Source organism: Mya arenaria, chromosome 9 (genome assembly GCF_026914265.1).
Source record: "Mya arenaria isolate MELC-2E11 chromosome 9, ASM2691426v1".
In the NCBI taxonomy this organism is placed as follows: Eukaryota; Metazoa; Mollusca; class Bivalvia; order Myida; family Myidae; genus Mya; species Mya arenaria.
Genome location: NC_069130.1, coordinates 16,174,954 through 16,197,703, shown reverse-complemented (window position 1 = coordinate 16,197,703; position 22,750 = coordinate 16,174,954). Strand labels below are relative to the sequence as shown.

Sequence of the window (22,750 nt, the reverse complement as noted above, 5' to 3'; positions counted from 1 at the left end):
GTACGTTGTAAATAAGACAAAAGAATTTTAAGAAAAGTTAAGAAAATTGGACATTAATTAAGTGTGTGAGTCACTTTTAAAAACCGAACATACATTTTACCTATGTCGTTTTAATGCAAAATGTGCTTAATACACTTTGCTAAACATATATATGAAATATATTTTTGCGCACGCATAAAACTATACGATTCATGCGACGGTGATAACAAAGAGTAAATACTTTAAAGTATCAATTACAGAAAATATTTTTCTTTTTACAAAAGAAAGAGAGGTTTCATTTTGAAGAATAATGCATGTTTTCGTATCGGAATAAAATCATAGGAATATGATGTATGAGTATAAAAATAATTAGTGTTGCGGCGAGAGATATTGGGACGATTTCCCTGGCTTAATACACCTACTCTTTGAGAAAGGATACTATACAAAACCCTCTTCGGGCTTGTAGTTTCGCTTTTTTAATCATATACTGTGTGTGCATACAACAACTATCGCTCTTTCACCTTCTAATTGGCTTTATATCATGGTAATTTAAATGGGCTAAAATATTTGAAAACCTTCAATTAAACCTATTATCTGGCTTGGTATTGCTCAGCAGTCATATGAAGAATCTGGCTTTGGATTAAAGGTGTGTTTGCAGTATTGTTGTTTGCAACATTGAAATGCTCCAACCCAAGTTGGGCACCATTCACTATTCCTTACTGACAATTGTCTTACAAATATGGGATGTTCACTAGTCTTATTATTGATCATATACATTGTTTTCTCTATTGTTTTAATACTGTATTGTTGGTACTTTGTCTCTGTAGCGAAACAGATGGTTAACACAACAGGCATTTTAAAATAGTTTTAGCACGATTAACATGTACAGTTTGATGTCAAGATGTTCACCGAAAGCGTTTTTGACATTTAATTAAAATGTAAAAGGCAAACGGAAGAAAAAACAAATGACGAAAAAGGACAAAACACGATATCGCCAAAATAATATCCTCGTTCTTGACAACTCATCCTTCTACTTGAACAATACGAGAAACGCACGAACAAATTTTACAGCATTATATTTTTGTACAAATTTTTTATTATCAAAGGTAAATATATCAGTTCAATATCGCATCTAAATTGCCCACTAAAACACCATTACTCCTAACGACAATTAAACTTTACACCCGCGTGCAAATATACTAGGCCAAAGTAAAAGCCAGAGATAAAACTACTGCCCAATTATGAATTGTAAAATCCTCTTGAAAACCGTACCCACCACACCCCAGAAAGGAGTATGAACAAATAATGCAATTATGATGTGTCTTGTTAATATGCACAAATATAGAACGACATCAAATTGAATGCGCATTATTAAAATATGTACAAAATTAATTTTGAACTATTACTTTTAAGGATAAAGAAGCATAGCAGTGTTTGAAAAATGAACCTGCCCATGGCTAACTCTGATGTTTTTCTTTACATTCATATACTGTTCAATAAAACATGTATATACATTCGTAAAACTAAGTAATTTCACTGTGTTGTAAATGATATTTGTACTATTAGGAATGTTCAGATAAATATGATTTGCATAAGTCTTCATTTCTGCCTCAAAACACAACAGCAACTTGCTGCTTTCCACTTGCATCCCACCTCTTGCAGAGCAAAAAACGTGGTATTCCACAAAATATAGCACAACGCGTGGTATTCCAACAATAAGAGCACAAAACGAAAGTTTCCCACAAATAATGTGGTTTTCAATCAATTAGAGCACAAAACGTGGTACCCCTCAAGGGTCATCTACATGTCAGACGCAACTCCAAATCAAGTTTGAAGGCCATGGGTACATGCATTGTCAAGTTATGACTCTTAAAATCAATAAGGGTCATCTACTGGTCAGGCCAAACTTCTATGTCAAGTTTGATGATCATTGGTTAAGGCATTGTTGAGATATTACTGGGAGAAGATTTGTTAGCTGTTTTGGGTTTATGGTTACTGTGACCTTGACTTTGGCCCGTTTCAAGATTATGACCATTCAAGGTGTGAGGAAAGCGTGTGTAATGACCATGACCTTTGACTCTATGACTTCAAAATCCATAGGAGTCATCAGCTGGTCCCCAAAATACTTAATGTCAAGTTTGAGGGTCATGGGTGCAGGCATTGTCAAGTTATCAAACAGACAAGCTTTTTTCGTTTAAAATCCCCTAAAATCATAAGGGGTCATCTACAGGTCAGACGCAACTTCAAATCAATTTTGAGGGCCATGGGTACATGCATTGTCAAGTTATCACTCGAAACATTATCGCATTCAAGGTCACTGTAAACTTGAACTTTGGCTCGATGACTCCTTAAATCAATAAAGGTCATCTACTGATCAGGCCAAATTTCCATGTCAAGTTTGATGATCATTGGTTAAGGCATTGTTGAGATATCACTGGGAGAAGAGTTGTTAACTATCTCATTCAAGGTCACTGTAAACTTGACCTTTGACCCGATGACTCCTAAAAACAATAAGGGTCATCTACTGATCAGGCCAAACTTCCATGTCAAGTTTAATGATTATTGGTCAAGGCATTGTTGATATATCACTGGAAGAAGAGTTGTTAACTGTTTTGCGTTTAAGGTTACTATGACCTTGACCTTGGCCCGATGACCCCCCAAGTCAATAGGGGTCATCTACTGGTCAGGCCCAACCTTCATCTCAAGTTTGATGACCATATGTCCAAGAATTGTCGAGTTTGCTTGCAAGGTCACTGTGACCTTGACCTTTGATCCTAAAAACAAAGGGTGTCATCTACTAGTCAGGCCAAACCTTTAAGTCAAGTTTGAGGGCCATGAGTGCAGGCATTGTTGAAGTATCACTCGGACAACCTTTTATCATTCAAGGTCACTGTGACCTTGACCTTTGACTCAATGACCCCTTAAATCAAAAGGGGCCATCTACAGGTTAGGCCCAACCTCGAAGTCAAGTTTGAGGGCCATGGGTGCAGGCATTGTCGATTTATCACTCGGACAACCTTTTTACATTCATGGTCACTGTGATCTTGACCTTTGGCCTGATAACCCACAAAACAATAGGGGTTATTTGCTGGTCAGACCCAAACTCCAAGTCAAATATGAGGGCCATATGTGCAGGCATTGAGGAGTTATCACTTGGACAAACTTTTACCATTTAAGGTCACTGTGACCTTGACCTTAGGGTTGATCACCCCCAGAAACAATAGAGGTCATCTACTGGTCTGGCCCAACCTTCAAGACAAGTATGAGGGACATGGGTGCAGGCATTGTGGAGTTATCACTTGGACAAGCTTTTACCATTCAAAGTCACTGTGACCTTGATCTTTTGCCCGATGACCCCCAAAAACAATAGGGTTCATTTTACTGGTAAGGCCCTACCTCCAAGTCAAGCATTAGGGCCATTGGTGTAGGCATTGTTGAGCTATCACTCGGACAAACTTTAAAATTATTTTACCATTAAAGGTCACTGTGACCTTGACCTTTGACCTGATAATCCCTAAAATCAATAGTGGTCATCAACTAGTCAGGCCCAACCTTCATGTCAAGTTTAATGGCCATACGTTTAGGAATTTTTCAGTTATCACTCGGACAAGCTTTCGTCTACCGACGGACTGACCGACAAACCGACCGACATGTGCAAAGCAATATAACCCTCTTCTTTGAAAGGGGGGGGGCATAATAAAAGCGAAATATAAATCAAATAACACTGCTAGGACAAAATCGTGTGGTTGAGCTACGAAGATAACACCTTTTAATCCTTACCTTGAAAACATCCCAACTCGGATCCGCCTATGAACCTTGCATGAGGAAGGCTTCCGCAGCAGATTTTTGTATTTGAATTTATTTGTGTTTGACCACAAACTTAAAAAGAAAGTTTAAAAAATATGACCATTTTAGCATGTTCGTCATGGTATAATCTTTTAATATTGAACGTACAATGAAGTTAGCAAAAACAAATTTAACAATTATATTGAATTATTTTCAGACGTTTCTTTGACAATTCTTTACTGCAACATAAAATTGATATTAACAAAATATCCTCACCAGTCGCATTTACTGCCGCTCCAGTGCATGTAACAAGTATCCTGAAATATAAGTCAACTCATTTACCTTATAACAAAACAAGCTGAATGCTCGCTGTTAACTGTGTTATGAAGTTTACATCTCAATGGGTTATTCAAACCACTGAAAACTGAATGTGTATATAAATTGTGTCGGGTATCTCGTATTGCAAAATATTTGCTCAAGGTATTTAACATTAACAAAAAAACGCAGATGACTTTAGTAACAAACTGATGTTTACATCAGATGATTTGTAACTCTCATGGATAACTTGCACACATAACAGTGCTAGGATTAAATAAACATGTCTTAAATTTATAGTTAAAATAATAATCTAAAACCTGGACATATTTTGTATACGGATAAATTGTAACGTAATATTGGACAGACTTAGGTTGTGAACATCAAAATGGGATACAGTTATTATTTGAATATATGCATGAGTATAGCTACATGTATGCGGATAAACATGATGATCGGATAGGATGCGCGCAATCGTCCCAAAGGTATACGATACATTTGTACAATAAAAACACTTCATTCGTTTTCATTGCACGTGTGCTAAAGCAAATGTCAAGTGACATTCATGAAGCTTATTATTTCAAACGAAATAAACGGCACGGGCTAAAAACCCAATTATATTTGCTTGAACTCTAATCAAATACCTACGCAAAATAGACAAATAAACACAGTAACATTGTAATAATGTGAATGCTTATTTTAGTTTGAAGTACTTATGTCGCAGTAAAAAATCGGAAACTGAATGATCCTTCCAAGACAGCTTAGAAAGAAATATTAAACAATTGTAAAACAATAAAGTCGATACAAATATTGATTCATTTTATTATCTTTAGATTGAATGGCAGACTTTTGTAATGGAAATCTTTGATTCAGATCAATTGGTATTTAATATGCAATTTAACTCAATCTTAATGTCATACATCATTGACTTCATCACTTTTATTAGTCTGTTATAATAACAAGTATTCCGATTAGCTACGCCGTTTTAAGATTCAATTAAGACCAAAATTAAATGCCATCCCAGTTTGAAAATTGTTGATATTATATGTAATGCAATAATAGATGGTGTACTTTGCGTCCTTTAAATGTAGCTAAGAATGCCTAGTACATCATTTGAAAACAGAATCTAAATTTAGCTTGTTTAAAAGTACCTGAAAATTTGATTGAAATCATAAAAGGCATGTCTTTTGCTAATAAAAAATTAACGTGAGCAAGGAAAAAGTAAGATTGATTCGAAAGGCATGTACTTTGACGGATATAGATCTTTCACGAAAAGAAACACTTATGTTTACTTACAACAGTGCCGTTCGAATCATCTCTGATACTGATATAACAGAAACAAAGTGTGAAGTCCTTCCTGCTAAATTGTTGAAATTTTTATAACAAATTCTTTCACCCATTATTTAAATCAAAATTGATTTTTCTTATTTTGTATCGTTTTTCATGAAGTGATTATACGTTTCATATATATTATTCAGGTATATTGTAATATTTCAGTAAATCAAATAAACGCCCGTTCAATCCACCTGTCTAGTTTTGAATGACCCTTCGTATTGTTCTACTAATTTATACAAGTCTAGCTAATATTTAGGGAATATTTCAAGCTATTTTTATAAAATACTCTTTATGAGAAATCCCAGTAACCCTTATGAGGTTTAAGGAATTCCATGTTAAACTTTGAATTTTGTCATAATAAAAATCCCGTGCGGGGGAGGCCGATGAGTTAATGTTTTAATATATTCCGTCTGGTTAGAGTTCGGTGATAAGTACTTTAAGAATGTGTGGTATTGAAAATATGATAATATATTGTAATTAATACCTTACTCTATAAAATTTAAAGCTGACTCAAAATCTGGAATGTGAGCTGTTTTTGTAGGAAAATGCATCTTGTTTAGTATTTATTCGGCCTTGGTGCTAGCACGTTTAAACAGGATAGTGACTTTATTTAAAGCTATCGGGCCAGTCTCTATATTTACCATCGTTAGTTAACGTTTACCCTGTCCGTATCAGGGCGATTGCCATAACAGTTACTGATGAATGAAGATATATTGAAAACTGTGTAATTTTCGCTGTCTTGAAGCCGTATGGCTCTGTTAAAAGCTAAAGGGCTTTCTGTAATTACGATCGCTTTTACTGACCGTACCAGGGCTGTTGCCATAACAGTTCCAATGAAGATACATTAATAACTGTGTAATGTTTGCTGTCTTGAAGCAGTATGGCTCTTGTTTGATGTATTATGTATAGGTGTGGTCTCTCTCCGTGTACCTTTAAACATGATATTGGTAAGATGGAATACTTCCGTGATTGTCCCTGTATCTGTTATTGTATCATTATATCACGAGAGGTAATTCTCTGACGTTATAGTTTATTAGAAGAAGTTTCAAGTAAAATATAACCTTTAAAATTGAGAATGTGTAGGACTGTTGTTTCTTTATCCATTATATTGAATGTATTCTCCATATACAGTCATTACAAATAGAAAACAGCCCTAATATGTTAAAACTATCAAAGATAAGGAAAACTCTGTTTTTAATTTAGGAAATCACCACATCATTAGCATAGTGAATGTGATCGATACATAAACACACCGCGACTCATATAAATATATGTATAAAATCTAGTATTACAAATGAGCAAAAAAGCAAATATTTGTCAATAAATTATCTGGAAACTCTGAAATAACCTGTCAGTAACAGTAAATCTACAATGAAAAATTAGGATTGAATTTCACTTCCATCCATAGTAATATTTTGCTCTTATGTGAACACTTTTAGATACTGCATACTTCCATGCCTTTATATGCCTTGCTATAAGCCTGTTTATATGTTTTATGCAATAAAGGAGTGAGTTGAGTTGCATTGTCAGGAGGTGGTGTTAGATTTTAGACTATTGGGAATGTCATTTTAGTTTCCACTAATTTATTGACATGATTTGAAACACTTTGAACGAGATCTTATTTAATAATAACATATGAAAAGGACCGATACATTTTCAGCACTTTATAAACATTCATTTATGGGCGTAGTATTTAATAATTATTTAACACTTGCTTATTTTACGACATTCAGTTTCCGCACTATTAAATTACGCAGGTACAGAAACTAGGCAATGTGATCCAGTTTACTTTTTGTTAACTCGCGCTAAAATTGATATACGTGACAAATTATGACATTTTTAAATACTCTTTTATTTCTTGTATCCATGTGTTGATACCTTAATATACAAAAACTATGTTTAAAGGGAATTCCACTTTCTGTTTATAAGTAAAATAATTTCACACGTAAGACCCTTATATCAAAATAAATGATACTATTACAGGTAATAAAAGCACTGGGAAACCAGTATGCGCTGTTTTGTTAAACGAGGAAATTCAGATGAGACAGCAACATGATCCTTGCGTTATTTTTTGTCATTATACTGTATTTGCCGATTAAGGATCATCTGTAGCGGACTTTACTTTGATTTGATTAAATTTATTTTCGTCCATAATCCTTTGAGCTATTTGTTTTAGAAGTTCTTGCCACATTAAGATACCTAACTTTTTTAGCAATAAAGAGCACATTATAACTTTCTAACTTTTACTATTCATCATGTTGTTAACATTATCTAAATACATACAATAATAATTATCATCAATTCTAAACATAAACATTCAACTAATTTTAAAGTTTCGTAATATTATGATTCATAAAAGAAACCTTTCTACCAACTGAACTCTGAAAACTCTGTGGTCCTTTTTGCTTTGTCTCATTTATATATACTGCAGCAGACAATGACAAATCGAGACCACGGAATACTGTAACAGCGGGAAGAATATCAGGAGTAAATCAGGAGTCAAAATCAGGGGTAAATCAGGTGTCAAAATCAGGGGTAAATCAGGAGTCAAAATCAGGGGTAAATCAGGAGTCAAAATCATGGGTAAATCAGGAGTCAAAATCATGGGTAAATCAGGAGTCAAAATCAGGGGTAAATCAGGAGTCAAAATCAGGGGTAAATCAGGAGTCAAAATCAGGGGTAAATCAGGTGTCAAAATCAGGGGTAAATCAGGAGTCAAAATCAGGGGTAAATCAGGAGTCAAAATCAGGGGTAAATCAGGAGTCAAAATCAGGGGTAAATCATGAGTCAAAATCAGGGGTAAATCAGGAGTCAAAATCAGGGGTAAAAAATGGTATAGTTATTAAATAGTTCAACTGGTTAAATATGACAAACATAGTAAAATATCTAATTCCGATGTTCGCGACACCATCTGGTATCTTGTCCTTTCGAAGTAGATTATCGATAGTATATATTATTCATGCAGAATTAATAAGTTTAGTAATATTTATTTACTTTGTAGAATCGTTAATAATATTTACGATTCAATTAATGTAGATCTGGGTTTCATCTCATTCACCTATGTATATTTCTAAAAGGTTTAATAAATAACAAAATTTGTTATTTAAACTTGACATTTGTCATACGTTGATACCAATGTATTGTAATACTGTTTATACTTTTATTGAGAATAACAAAGACACATTTTCACGTTGTAAATGACATTTTTTACTACACTACAATCTAAACTAGCATTGGTTATTTTTTGAACGAGTCAACAATCTTTTTCTGCTGGAATTATTCGAGGCTCGGTCGAAATTAAACGGGGTGTATGTTTAAACTTTTGGCTACTGAGTTTGTTTCTGTAGTTTTTCACATAAATATTGGCGTCGGTGTGGTAACATATGTCTCTATGTTCAATACAATCAATTGCACTGTATTTATGATACTGCTGAATATCGTAATCCAGTCGTTTTCGTGCAAATAAGGTTTTATGGCTCTAATTACTTTATGTTAGTTTTTTAGTGGATTGTCTGCTCGGTTAACTTTGTTTATCTGTCAAGGTTATATTCAGTTCAGTTTTAAACTTCGAATATCAAAAGTTGAAGATAAACATAGAGCTTGGTTTATATTTTCAATAGGTGTGAAAATTAACAAACAATGAAAATGCATGGAATTAAAAGCATTTTTGTCGGTTTTATGACCTTCAGCATGATTAGTTTCTCAGGTTTGTTTATGTTTTCATGATTGTTTAACCTTGTTTTACTTTCAATATAACCGTTATTTAAGTATGTTAAGCTTTACATTTTTAAAATCAGATGTTCTTGAAATACAACATATATATCATTCAGTCCCAAAGCTTTATAACAGCATTTTTATATACATTTCTTTGGTAAGTTTAAAGAATCAAAATGAATCATCGTTATCTTCCTTGTTTCATATTTTCTGAAAACGTTGTATTTAGGTCATTATTGGGTATGATGAATCACAAGTTGTTTATTTACTGTAACCTTAAAGAATCGCATTTATGCAATGGGAATAAACTAACAAGTAATACCCTCGACAATTAAAGGTTTAAGCCTAGTTCAATTTTACTCCAAAGCATAGGTACAAATTACAAAAGATACAACGATATAGTGACATCGTACGCAAGTCAAAAACACATCGGGGAAAAATACACAAGCAAAGGTACAAAATATACACGGCATAAAAAATAGAGACATAGTTCACAAGACACAAACACATAGTTGAAAAGTACCAAGGGCACGAATAAATAGGAACCAAGTACTCAAGGCACAAACAAATCGTGAATATTACACAAGACATTAACACATAGGGACAAAATACACAAGGCACAAATACATAGGGAGAAAGTACACAAGGAACAAATACATAGGGACAAAGTACACAAGGCACAAATACATAGGGACAAAGTACACAAGGCACAAAACATAGGGACATAGTACACAAGAAACAAACACATAGGGACAAAGTACACAAGACACAAACACATAGGGAAAAAGTACACAAGACACAAACACATAGGGAAAAAGTACACAAGGCACAAAACATAGGGACAAAGTACACAAGGCACAAAACATAGGGACAAAGTACACAAGACACAAACACATAGGGACAAAGTACACAAGACACAAACACATAGGGACAAAGTACAAAAGGCACAAAACATAGGTACAAAGTACAAAATGCATTACCACATAGGGAAAACGTACACAAGGAACAAATATAAAGGGACAAAGTACACAAGGCACAAGACATAGGTACAAAAACACAAGGTACAATTACATAGGGACAAAGAACACAAGGCACAACCACATAATGACAAAGCACACAAGGCACAACACTTAGGGACAAAATACACACGAAATTAACACATAGGGACAAAATACACAGATAAATAGGGACAAAGAACATAAGACACAAATACATAGGGACAAAGTACACAAGAAACAAATACATAGGGACAAAGTACACAAGGCATGTGTACAAAGGAACATAGTATACAAGGGCACAAATACAAAGGGGCAAGGTACACAAGGTATTAACACACAAGGTCAAACTACACAAGTCACAAACTCATAGGGACAACGTACACAAGGAACAAATACATAGGCACAAAGTACACAAGGCACAAATACATAGGGACAAAGTACATAAGGCACAAAACATAGGCACAAAGTACACAAGACACAAACACATAGGGACAAAGTACAAAAGACACAAACACATAGGGAAAAAGTACACAAGACACAAAACATAGGGACAAAGTACATAAGGCACAAAACATAGGGACAAAGTACACAAGACACAAACACATAGAGACAAAGTACACAAGACACCAACAGATGGGGACAAAGTACAAAAGGCACAAAACATAGGTACAAAGTACAAAATGCATTACCACGTAGGGAAAACGTACACAAGGAACAAATATAAAGGGACAAAGTACACAAGGCACAAACACATAGGGACAAAGTACACAAGGCACAACACATAGGGACAAAAACACAAGGTACAATTACATAGGGAAAAAGAACACAAGGCACAACCACATAGGGACAAAGCAAACAAGGCACAACAGATAGGGAAAAAATACACACGAAATTAACACATAGGGACAAAATACACAGATACATAGGGACAAAGAATATCAGACACAAACACATAGGGACAAAGTACACAAGAATCAAATGCATAGGGACAAAGTACACAAGGCACAAATGCATAGGGACAAAGTACACGAGGCACAAATACATAGGGACAAAGTACACAAGACACAAACACATAGGGACAAAGTACACAAGACTCAAACACATAGGGGCAAAGTACACAAGACACAAATGCATAAGAAAAAAGTACGTAAGACACCAATACCTAGGGGACAAAGAAACACAAGGCAGTTACATATAGGGACAAAGTGTACAAGACACAACTATATAGGGATCAAGAACACAAGGCACAAATACAAAGGGACAAAATACACAAGACACAACACATAGGGACAAAATACACAAGACAAAACACATTGGGACGAAGACCACAAGGCACAACACATCGGGACAAAGTACACAAGGCAGTTACACATAGGGTCAAAGTACACATGAAACAAAAATATAGGGACAAAGTACACAAGGAAAAAAATACATAGGGACAAAGTACACAAGGCACAACACATAGGGACAATAACAAAAGGCCGAATTACATAGGGACAAAGTACACAAGGCACAAACACATAGGGACAAAGCACACAAGGCACAACACATAGGGACAAAGTACACACGAAAATAACACATAGGGACAAAATACACAGATACATAGGGAAAAAGAACACAAGACACAAAGAACACAAGACACCAACACATAGGGACAAAGTACACAAGGCACAACACATAGGGACAAAGTACACGATGCACAAATACATAGAGACAAAGTATACAAGAAACAAATACATAGGGACAAAGAACTCAAAGAACAAATACATTTGGATAAAGTATACAATGCACAAATACATAGGGACAAAGTACACAAGGCACAAACACATAGGGACAAAGTACACAATGCCCAAATAATTTGAGACAAAGTACACAAGGAACAAATACATAGGGACAAAGTACACAAGGAACAAATACATTCAGGGGTGTAGACATTAATTTAAGTAGCAGGGAATATCCCAAAAGTAGGCCTGGGTGGTTTGTGTGTCCTCCGACAGTTAGGGTCCAGGGGGCAACGCCCCTTGGGGGATGAATTTAAGCCTCTTTTAACCAACATTTCTAGTCTTTGGTGCGTGTTTATTTTTTAACATTGAACCTTTACATAAATGTACTTGAATCTGAAACTGAATCTAAGTACTCCCCCCACTAGTGAGGGCTAATTAATAAACCAATTTACTGTCAAATTCAGTTTCAGGAAAATTGTATAACATCTTCAATTTCCAAAAGAAATATCAGGATACTTTGTGACATGTAAAGCGTACACAATTTAACCCAACGTATATGTAAACTTCATCAAAATAATGGATTATTCTTAGCAGAGACAACGCTGCAAGCTTGTTTCAACTTGTTTACACCCGGGTAACACGCGTATACAAAAAGGACTGTTGTGTAAATGGAAATAGGACTAACAGAAGGCCAGACATGGTCATGCTGCAAACTTACTACGCTTTTTGGGATCTGGGGAAAAGTATACTTTTTTCACCCTTCATTGCTTCGCAAATTAATAGCTTCAAAACATCCCCGGAGGGGGATGCAACTGATGAGGTCATGCATCGAGCTAATGTTATTGTATTCAGAACGCTGAAAAACCAAAACCTAGTACTTGAAAACATCCCAGAGAAGGATGCGACTAACGACGTCACGTTTCGAGCTAATGCTGTATTGTAGTTGGAACGCGCGGAAACCAAAATAAACAATACAAACAATCAGGGTTTTAAACGGATGTAATCAGAAAAAAAAATACCAAAAATAACAGAATTTATTTTTGTTGATGCAGGGAAATCAGCCGGGTGAAGATGCTAAAGTAACCGGGTCATTTACCGGCTCACGGCCCATTTCAACATAGGGACAAATTTCATAAGAAACAAATACAAAAGGACAAACTACTCAGGACACAACACATAAGGACAATGTACACAAGGCACAAATACATAGGGAAAAAGTACACAAGGAACAAGTACATAGGGACAAAGAACACAAGACACAAATGCATAGGGACAAAGTACACAAGGCACAACACAAAGGGACAAAATACACAAGGCACAACATAAAGGGACAAAAACACAAGGCACAACACATTGGGACGAAGAACACAAGGCACGTGTACAAAGGGACAAAAACACAAGGCATAAATACAAAGGGACAAGGTATAAACGGCAAAAATATAAGGACAAAGCACTCATGTAGGTAAAGCAAACAAGGCACCAGCACATGAGGTAAAAAAACGAAGACACTAACAGATGTGAATATTTGGATATAGTCAGAGTACAAAACGCACAATTGATAAGAAACACAACGCAAAATCGCAAGGGACAAAGTGCACAAGGCAAGTAGGTACAACAGGAACAAGGTACAGAATGAAACAACCTCACCGCGACATATTGCAGAAGAAGCAATCGAAAAGGGACAAGAAATACAAATCACTCAGGGCAGACGCATGGGGACAAAGTACACAAAGCGCTGGCAAGAAGGAACACAGTACACAAGGTACACTCGCTCAATGACAAGCTACAGGACAAACAAACACGTCTTGACACATTGAAGAAGGCACTACCGCAATTGGTAATGAAATGACATACATCTAAGGACAATGTAAACAAGGCACATGCACATTAATATAAAGTAAACAAGACATAATACACAAAAACAAATGCATTGAGACATAGTGTACATGGCAACAGCACATAACAAAACACGAACACATTTGGACAACATACACCATGCACAAGCACAAAGGGACAAATTACACAAGTCACAATCACATGGGGAAAAAGTACATCAGGCACATACATGCAGTGACACATTAATGAGGACGCAATCACAATGGTCAAAATTAAACTTTCAAGCACTTGCCCACAGGAAAGTGAACACGCGGCACCATCGCATTGACACAAAGACACAAGGTGCAACCATATAGAGACACGATGTCTAGAGACACAGTGTACACAACATAGAAACAACTAAGATAGTACACAATCACATGAACACAAAGTGAACACGGCATAAAAGCATTTAGACAAAGTACTCAAGGCATTAGCAAGTAGGTATTTACGTTAACAGCACGTCAGCTGTGTACATAATAGTCCACATGAACAGGTCTAATTTAACAGGACGTGAGCTGTGAATAATTTGTATGCTGTGAATGTTATATTCCACATAAATATATCTTAACGTAAATAGGACGTTAACAGCAAAACGTTTAGTTCCAGAAACTGCCAATTTCGAAATTAAACTGAAAGACCAAATTGTGCATGTTTTGTATAAATTTTTATATACGCGTTGATGATAAGAATGCCGTAGAAAACAATACAAACGCTTATAGAATATATCGTAAATAGATTATGCATATAAGTTCATTTGAAGTGTCACGGAAGTATGATTAATTAATGAGTAATTAATGATTATTTAAATTATTGCGTCTGCAATTCACAATTAAATTGTATGAAAGCGTTTAAATCATTTTTTATCATAGCTGGGAGGAATATTATTGCCTATATTATAAACAATAATATTGAAAGCTTTTAATATCTTCAAATTACATAGACCAACCTGTGGTGGAAATTTACCCCTATATTAAACGCAGTCTATAAAAGTGTATTTTTTCAATTATTTTTGTATTATAAGATGCTGATATAAACCGCATCAAAACTACTGGTAAACCGTTTTGCGTGTATGTTAACATTACTTTAGTACGCAATATGTATACAAGGTGTAGATACGACTTACATAACATTGCAGGAAGCCTAGCGCCGGAGCATGTTTGTACCGATGTCAAGGCTATCTCAGAGGTTTTCGAGAAGTCAGCATACGAGCATATTGGATATGTCAGAATGTTAAGTTGGTTCGTTAGTATAACGAACGGAACATGCACGTAAGTGCCGTCTTTTAACTATTAACTATTAACTATTAACTGCAGAAACATATTAAAGCAAGAAATTTAATCATTACCTTTTTTAAAACTCGTTTTCGGTAATGTGTAGAATCATTTTAAATACTATTTTCGAACTTTGAGTAGTCCTCATATATAGAACCACGAAGTAATATATTTAAATATACTGTCATTTAAAATACATGGTTTAGTATTAGTCTTCGTGAAATTGGATCTTTCGTTACATATAAAAAGCCTAAGTGTTTCAGATTTTCTTTAAGTCATAAGACCCTTATGTCGAGTTGATTAGTCAATCAACAAGATATCCAGGTAAACAATCAGAGCCGAATTGTTATTGTCTTGCTGTAATTAGCTCGCTATTCACCTGGATATTTAGATCGACATTTAAACGACGAAGTTATAATTAAAGCAGCATGACGCGCCAGCTGGGCCTTTGGAATTCATGATTTTAAATAACGAGCTGAACGTGAGATGAAAGACGGCTCACCGATTGAACTTTGTAACTGTAATGTCAAACAGAACATCGAGCTGATAAGGAGTCAGTAGAATGTTCGGGCTATCGAGCTTAATATCGCATTGCTAAAAGGATGAGCCATCTTGCATAAATATTATAACCAACACCGTTATACTTAAAAGTAAGTATATTTTTACAATAATTGTGATACGCCTTTTCAGATTGGTGGACGAGTTGCTGCATTGCGTTGCTGAATCAATTTGGAGAGAGCGTGAGCAAATAGAATCGTGTGTTCTGCACATGCGAAGTGCGCTTCGAGACACACATGCTAGTTCTATGTTTCCAGCATATCCCTTTAAATGGAAGTTCTGTGAAGGTAAGCCTCGTAGTTTTTAAGGTTGCCCGATTCTTATAAAACGGATTGATATTTGTAAAGTCATTGATTAACATATGTTTAATTTAGTAGCTAGGAGTATGCTATCATAAGTTGTTCCTTCGACACTCTCACATATGAGGCAACTTAGAGGACTTGCTATGCCTTTTATCTGAACTTCTTTTAGCGCATTGATTTTAAATAGTATTCGACGGTAGTATCCAGCGCTTGTTATAATTAGATGTACATATAGTTGCCATTGTTATTGTGTTTCATCCTTATTAAGCTTTGTTTTCTTTTTATGCTTATGTTTTTCCGGAGCACGGAAACCATAACTCTGACTGCAATATGTTATTGCCGTTTGTTCTTTTCTATACTTAAATTGTATCCAAAGCACAACCCCTATGATTTAATTGGTATAGATAACTGATGTGTCATAATGAGAGAAAGTAATGCACAAAAATCTCTCAGCCCAAGCCTAACTCTATAAGCCTTCAAACTTCAAACTCAGATATATCATATTGAGGGGAATGGCAGTGTTAAGAAACCTTTATTTTCTGTATTACTTTGGTATCTGCCCTGTGTTCATTTACACACTATTTTTTTGTCCGGAACATTACTTCAAACGTCTGTTTTAGGTTTTGACATTCTAATTGATAGTAAGATAGATTTTATCGAATGAAGTGCAGGACACATAACCCTGGATATATTCATACCCATATCATATTGCTTCATATTGTTTTAAAACAAATTTGCTTAAATGGAATACTTGACATTATATTGTTTTCACAAATTGGCACCCTAGCAGATAAACACCACAAAGCTGAACTCTCACAGATTTTCCGTTTTGACAACCTTTATGTATTTGAATGGGCCAATGTTTGCATGATTATCTAAAATAAAAAAAAAAAACAGTGAAATAGGACTGCTTACAAAAGATCAGATCGCAGATTTTCATATTTCCGTTCGAACATTTATGTGTTATGGGGAAAAGTGTTACTAACTGTTTAAGAAAATGCATAAATCATCAATTTCTTAAATATGAAAAGTTTACATTACTGGTGTTCATGCATGTTTGCATAATTCGGCTCGTTCTAAGACAAAAAATAAAAAAGCTTTCAATCTGTGAGAGTGCAGCTTAAAACAGAACAAAACCCATATTTTAATTTAAGGTACACATGTAGTTTTAGAGATTTGTTTATCATTATCCAGTATCAAAATGCTGGAAAAAAAACTAGTCTTAATACAGCAGGGGATATGACAGTCTGAAAAATATGTGTCTTTGATTTCCCAGTGTTAAAATGTACTTTTTATTTTTCCAGTCGTATGGTGTGAAAACTTCCACAAATTCACAGATGCTCAAGTCGCATGTTTTGTTAGGTGCCTTTTGGGTCCAGCAGCTATATGTATTGGGGGAGTTCTTGCTTTTCTATGCCTTGGTACCGCCGTTGGAAGAATTTTCAATAATTCGTTTATAGCCTGGTGTATTGAGGCCTTGTTGGGCATGATAGTTGCTGTTATTTGGATTGGCTACAAACCAAAGTTGTTCACGTTGTTTTCAGTAGTCAATATACTTAAATTTGTAATAGACTGTGATTGCTGTGAAGTATACTAGTAGTTGATTTTTGAAAAGAGCACATGAGTTGTAGCAAGACTATAAGCTGACATGCGTGTACCTTCGATTACTTGTAAATCAAACAGAATTGTTCTCATTTCAGGAAAGAATCGCTTGATTTGGTGGCACTTTCGGGGTTTAAATGCAGTTTGGGTTCTTATAGTATGTGGTGTCCGAATGACTCCACGCGTACTTTAACCAGCCCAACGGCGTTCATATCCACGACAATACCATTTATAACGCAACTTAATACATATGTTTACACATAAAGCTGATTATTTATTTTCAGAACTGTTTAAATAATTTTTAATATCATTTTAGAAAACTTTACTGTTATTCATTCTCATCAATTATCTATATAGAACCCGAGGCTTCATTTCGATGACCAGACATGTACATGATATGCTTAGTACACTATTTAAATCAATATATGGTGATTCGCGATCGAGGTTGTCCGGTTAGCGCAGTGGTTAGCGTACTCGATTCTCACTATGCCTAAACGATTCATTGCATTCTAATTTTATTAATGAGAGTTATAGAGAAAGCAAGACTCATTAACTCATTTTTTCCATATTACGTGGCACCAGGTTAAAGCAATAGCTGCTCGGAATGAGTGAGAGACCACAAACAGACCACATTCTAGATGTGCCACTGTTGTTCTGTTTATATTTGTACTTTCTTATTCTGTTTTTGTGCCTGGTTAGCGTTAATACTATTTTGATATATTATTGGACAAACCCTATTGATTTTCTTTCGTAGAATTCGTTGACCGTGCTAAGACGATATCCCTAACACTTATTAATACCGACAACTGTATATGGCGTTTTGTTTGTGATTGTGTGAGGCGGAATGACGTTCATTAAGTGCCTATTTTATCTTACAACTTGTGTTCTAAACTTAATGTTGGTTAATTGTTAGGCATCTAGGATGTATTATTGCCATTGAACTTGCTCTTTTAATCATTTGGTGTTCAAATGTAAATGCTAGTTAACAATATTGATGTTAGATTGTAAAGCCATATTTGAACAAATGTGACGTGTAAAATAGAATATATGAAATTTCTATCCAAATAATAAAATGTGTATGTAAATATATTGCATAATAAACACATTACGGATGTCTGTGTAGTTTCTTGTTTTGCTGTGTTGTCTTTTTGCCCATCGTTTGCCATTTTGGAAGGCATCAACATTTGTTACAAAAACACAAATAAAAATGTTTATTCTCTTTCACTTAAACTAAATACGAACCAAAAAGAAAACAATTTAAGAATTTCCTTTAAGTTGGCAATTTAAGAAGTTTGAATAGGTAATTGACGTTTCAAGATCATTTAATCTTAAATGCATCCTTAAGTTTGGAAAGCAACGCAAAATGTTGGTGTTCACCGAATGACGTAATTTTTTACGACCGATCATATAACCTCGCCGTGAAATCATTGTTCGAAATTGAGATGAAAGCATTTCCACGGTAAACATAGTCACTTTTATTATATGCCTATCAAATTCCTTTTCCATATCCAACACTGACCGATCATATAAGTACTGAGTGATAGAGGACCTCAATTTACGTCCGAGCTAATGACTGATGTAGCTGAGCTGGTGTTTGTAAAACAGTTAATTGCAAAATCATATAACCAAGGTATAATGTGTAATACGGATACTGAAAAGCATTCGCAACTGTTTTCTGAAGCACACGTGCCAATAAAAAAGATTTTATTGGGATAAATTATATACTTATATAAACGATATATACTTACCGTCAGTACTGTTGGTATTCATGCAAGTATCCAGGGAGAGTGTAACAACTTTTGGTTCTACCATCGTTAGAATAACGACAAATGTAGATAAAGTTTCGTTCGATATTTTTATTTTGTCATTTACACATCAGAACATGATCAAAACATATACCCGTGTAACCACTGGAATGGCAGTAATAGTGAAACGTATAAGTATCTGTTACTTTAGACACGTTACCCCAATCAAACTCTGGCTTTCGCTCTCAAACCGGTACTGGAGGACCTGGTGAAATATGAGATTAATCTAATAGAATATGGATATCTAATGAAGCTGTTATGACACTAAATTAATATGCCGGTGTCGCGAGGTCAATTTGCCCTGCTCTATATATGTTTGTGTTAGTGTCATATGTCTACATGTATGTTTATCCAGTACACGTACTGTCAAAGTCCATCTTTCTTGTGATTATCCATTTTCTTATTCTTTCATTCCTTTCAGGCATTTCAGTCATTCCTATCATCCACTAATTCATATGCTAATTTCAGTTTCATTTTCGCTTTCACTTTCTATATTTACTTAAGTAGTTCGCCTGGTGCACAGCTGGTAGCTGTATTTTCCTCGTGCACAGCGCACTCATATTTTGTCGATGGAGACGTAAACATCGTTTGATAAATTTGGAAACTTTATTGTTTTATTTCTTTATAAAAGTGTATTTGGATAATTCCAGGTATGATTTATTACTATAATATACATGTTGGCATTGTGTGAATTTGTCTTTTGTGTAATTTGATGTATTTGCACTCATATTTTGTCGATGGAGACGTAAACATCGTGATAAATTTGGAAACTTTATTGTTTTATTTCTTTATAAAAGTGTATTTGGGTAATTCCATTCGCCCTGAGAGACGAACCATTTTCATTCGCGACATTGGTGGCCAGTGTAGCTTTTGGGTTTCGGCCTTGGGTCAAAATCCAGCTCATTCCGCACGGTTTGGTCGTTTCGTCGAGCGCGGTCACATGACTACACACGTGATCAAGCACATGGCGAGCACATGTTATAGGTCTTCCGGGACGAGACCGGGAACCAGTGGTCAACAGTGAATGGTTGTAAATATCCGGTTTTAAATTGTCATACGATTTTGATGACATTTCGTCTTATTTATGTTTCATTTGACACTAATATAATAAGTGCGTGGTTGTGTTTGGTATATCTAAGTGTCCTGTGAGAATATTGACACTATTAAGTACATTATTTCATTGGAAGTGAAACTTAGACTATTTTAATAGCAGTTTCCTTGATTTGACAGCTGATTTAATCAACATAAGCATTTCATCGGTGATATTCTACATTGATCAACATTACACATTGGAACTTCGGACTTCTTACTATATGAAAAATTTATTTAGTGTTTTGAATATTTAAATAATTAATTTTGATATTTTGATTGATTGCTTTATGAATTTATTTTTCAATTGTTTAAATATTTTATGTAATTTTTCAGATTGTATTTTGAGTGAACTTGCCTGGGCACAGCACAGCATGCAGCTCTTACACATCCTGTTGCAGTTGTAGCATAACAAAGGTGTTGGTGTGCAATTAATATCGCATTCCATTCATTTACTTAACAACTAATTGATAATATAAAGGCATTTTATTGACTTAATACATCCATTCTTCTCTTTCTTTCTACAAGTCCCTTGTGTTAGTTTTTCACTTTGTCTTTGAGCCCGCCGGTATATTATACCCCTACTATACCCCTGTGTTATTTGTATACATTGTAAAAAAATGCATAAATTAGGGTCAGATTCACTAGGTTCTTTTTGTGGTACTTTATACAGATAGACACATAGTTGTTTAGGTTTTAGCAAAGATTAGTGTTTACACTTTGTACGTAGAGAAGGGGAGAGTGCAGTTTGAACATAGTAGTAGTATTATATGTTATATATGGGTCTCTTTAGTAATCATTTTTATTGCAATATTTTTATTAGTTTCTGAATACTGATCTTTTATTTTGAAAATACAAGAACAGTATTATTTTGAGAGCGCTCTGAAAAATTACAGGAGTTGTGAAGGTTTTGAAGTTTATTAAATGAAATAAATTTTCATTTAATGAACTCAATTTTCAGTCTAATTTAAATTTGCAAATCTGGTTATTAAATTATACAGTATTCTGCACACACTTGGTCATCTTCATAGTGATACATATATTCATTGACATAATAGTTTTACACATTTATTTAGTGATTAACATTGTCAGACCATTCGCTAACATCAATAAATAACAAAGTGTTGATTTTCAACACATAAAATTCTCAATTCAATATAATTACAATTATTTCAATTCATTCAAACTCATAGTCATATATGAACAAAATTTGAATAGATTCCAAATTTCTTATTCATACAACATAAACATTTGGAAATATTCACGAAGTTGTTGATAAAATGGACACTACTGGTGAAATCACTGGGATCCAAGATGAGAAGCTGAATTATTTTGCAGAGCAGCTACGAAAATCAGGGAGGTACAGGGTATTGGAAACTTCTAGCACTCCTCGTTTTGATGCAGACAGAACTCGTGTCCTTACGCCAACTCCTGAGAAAGTCAGTCGCGACAGTTTGATTTTGATACAGCGTCAGATGGAGGAGCTCGCCCGAAACTTCTTTGTCCTAACAACCCATTTCTGGATGATAAGCCTAAACCAGTGGTTGCTGCTGTTCAGTCTTCATTTCAACCACCAGTTACTCTCTCAGATCCTGTTTTTGATCCTTTTGATTCACTGAAGTTTACGAATGATCGCAAAGATAACGCAGTCAAGGTTCCAAAACTTGTTGAGTTTTCTGGTGAGAAACCAGATGAATTTGACCTTTGGCTTTATGACCTGAAGAGTTTGTTGCGTAGTCAGGTTTATTATAAACCAATTATGCTTGAAGCCATTCGAAAGAGTCTTAAGGGTAGGGCTCGTCTGGTACTTATTCATGTTGGCGAGTCAGCCACTGTAGACGATATTGTTGATGAACTGGAGGCTGTCTATGGTAATATTCACTCCAGTGAGAAACTCAAAGAGAGGTTTTATAATGCAAGGCAGGAAGCTTGTGAGTCGGTTGCTGAGTACAGTCTTCGTTTAGAGCAGATCTTGTCTAACAGCACCCTTGATTCAGCAACAAAAGATGAAATGCTGCGAAACAGAGTGTGGGCTTGGTTACGTAACTCTGAGCTGCACAACATGTCTCGATATAAATACGACGCTGCTCTTGGTTTTAACAAATTTTGCAAAGAGCAACGTCAGATGGAGTTGGACATGCAGCCAAAGCAACAGATTGTTGAGCCTGCTGTCCAGCAATTGAATGTAGTCGAGAGCAGATTGTTGCAGCAGATGCAAGATATGACTGCACAGTTCAAGTTGTTAAACACTAGGGTGTCTAGAATAGAAAACGACTTGAGTGTCATCAATATGAGACAGAATCAGCCCAATACAAACTAAAATGCCCCCGCTTTTCCTGTCAAGAAGAATAAGCCTGTGGTGGGTTCAAACAGGAACGGACCTTCATCGAAGGG

At 35.2% G+C, this 22,750-nt stretch overlaps 1 protein-coding gene across 3 annotated transcripts; it reads left to right on the top strand.

The window, feature by feature from the left end:
* The first annotated feature begins 4,267 nt into the window (after window positions 1-4,267).
* LOC128246783 (uncharacterized) lies at window positions 4,268-18,578 on the top strand. 3 transcript variants are annotated; one of them, XM_052965222.1, is made up of 4 exons: window positions 8,890-9,121; window positions 14,865-14,997; window positions 15,691-15,845; window positions 17,561-18,578. In XM_052965222.1, exons 1-4 carry the CDS (start codon window positions 9,055-9,057, stop codon window positions 17,653-17,655), a joined length of 450 nt encoding a protein of 149 aa, XP_052821182.1. In that variant the 5' UTR covers window positions 8,890-9,054; the 3' UTR covers window positions 17,656-18,578. The 3 variants fall into 3 exon arrangements, 2 of the variants coding, with proteins under 2 accessions (XP_052821182.1, XP_052821181.1); XM_052965221.1 differs by having other exon boundaries at window positions 8,894-9,121; window positions 17,165-18,578; XR_008263358.1 differs by lacking the exon at window positions 8,890-9,121 and adding an exon at window positions 4,268-4,565 and having other exon boundaries at window positions 15,691-18,578.
* The last annotated feature ends 4,172 nt before the right edge of the window (window positions 18,579-22,750 follow it).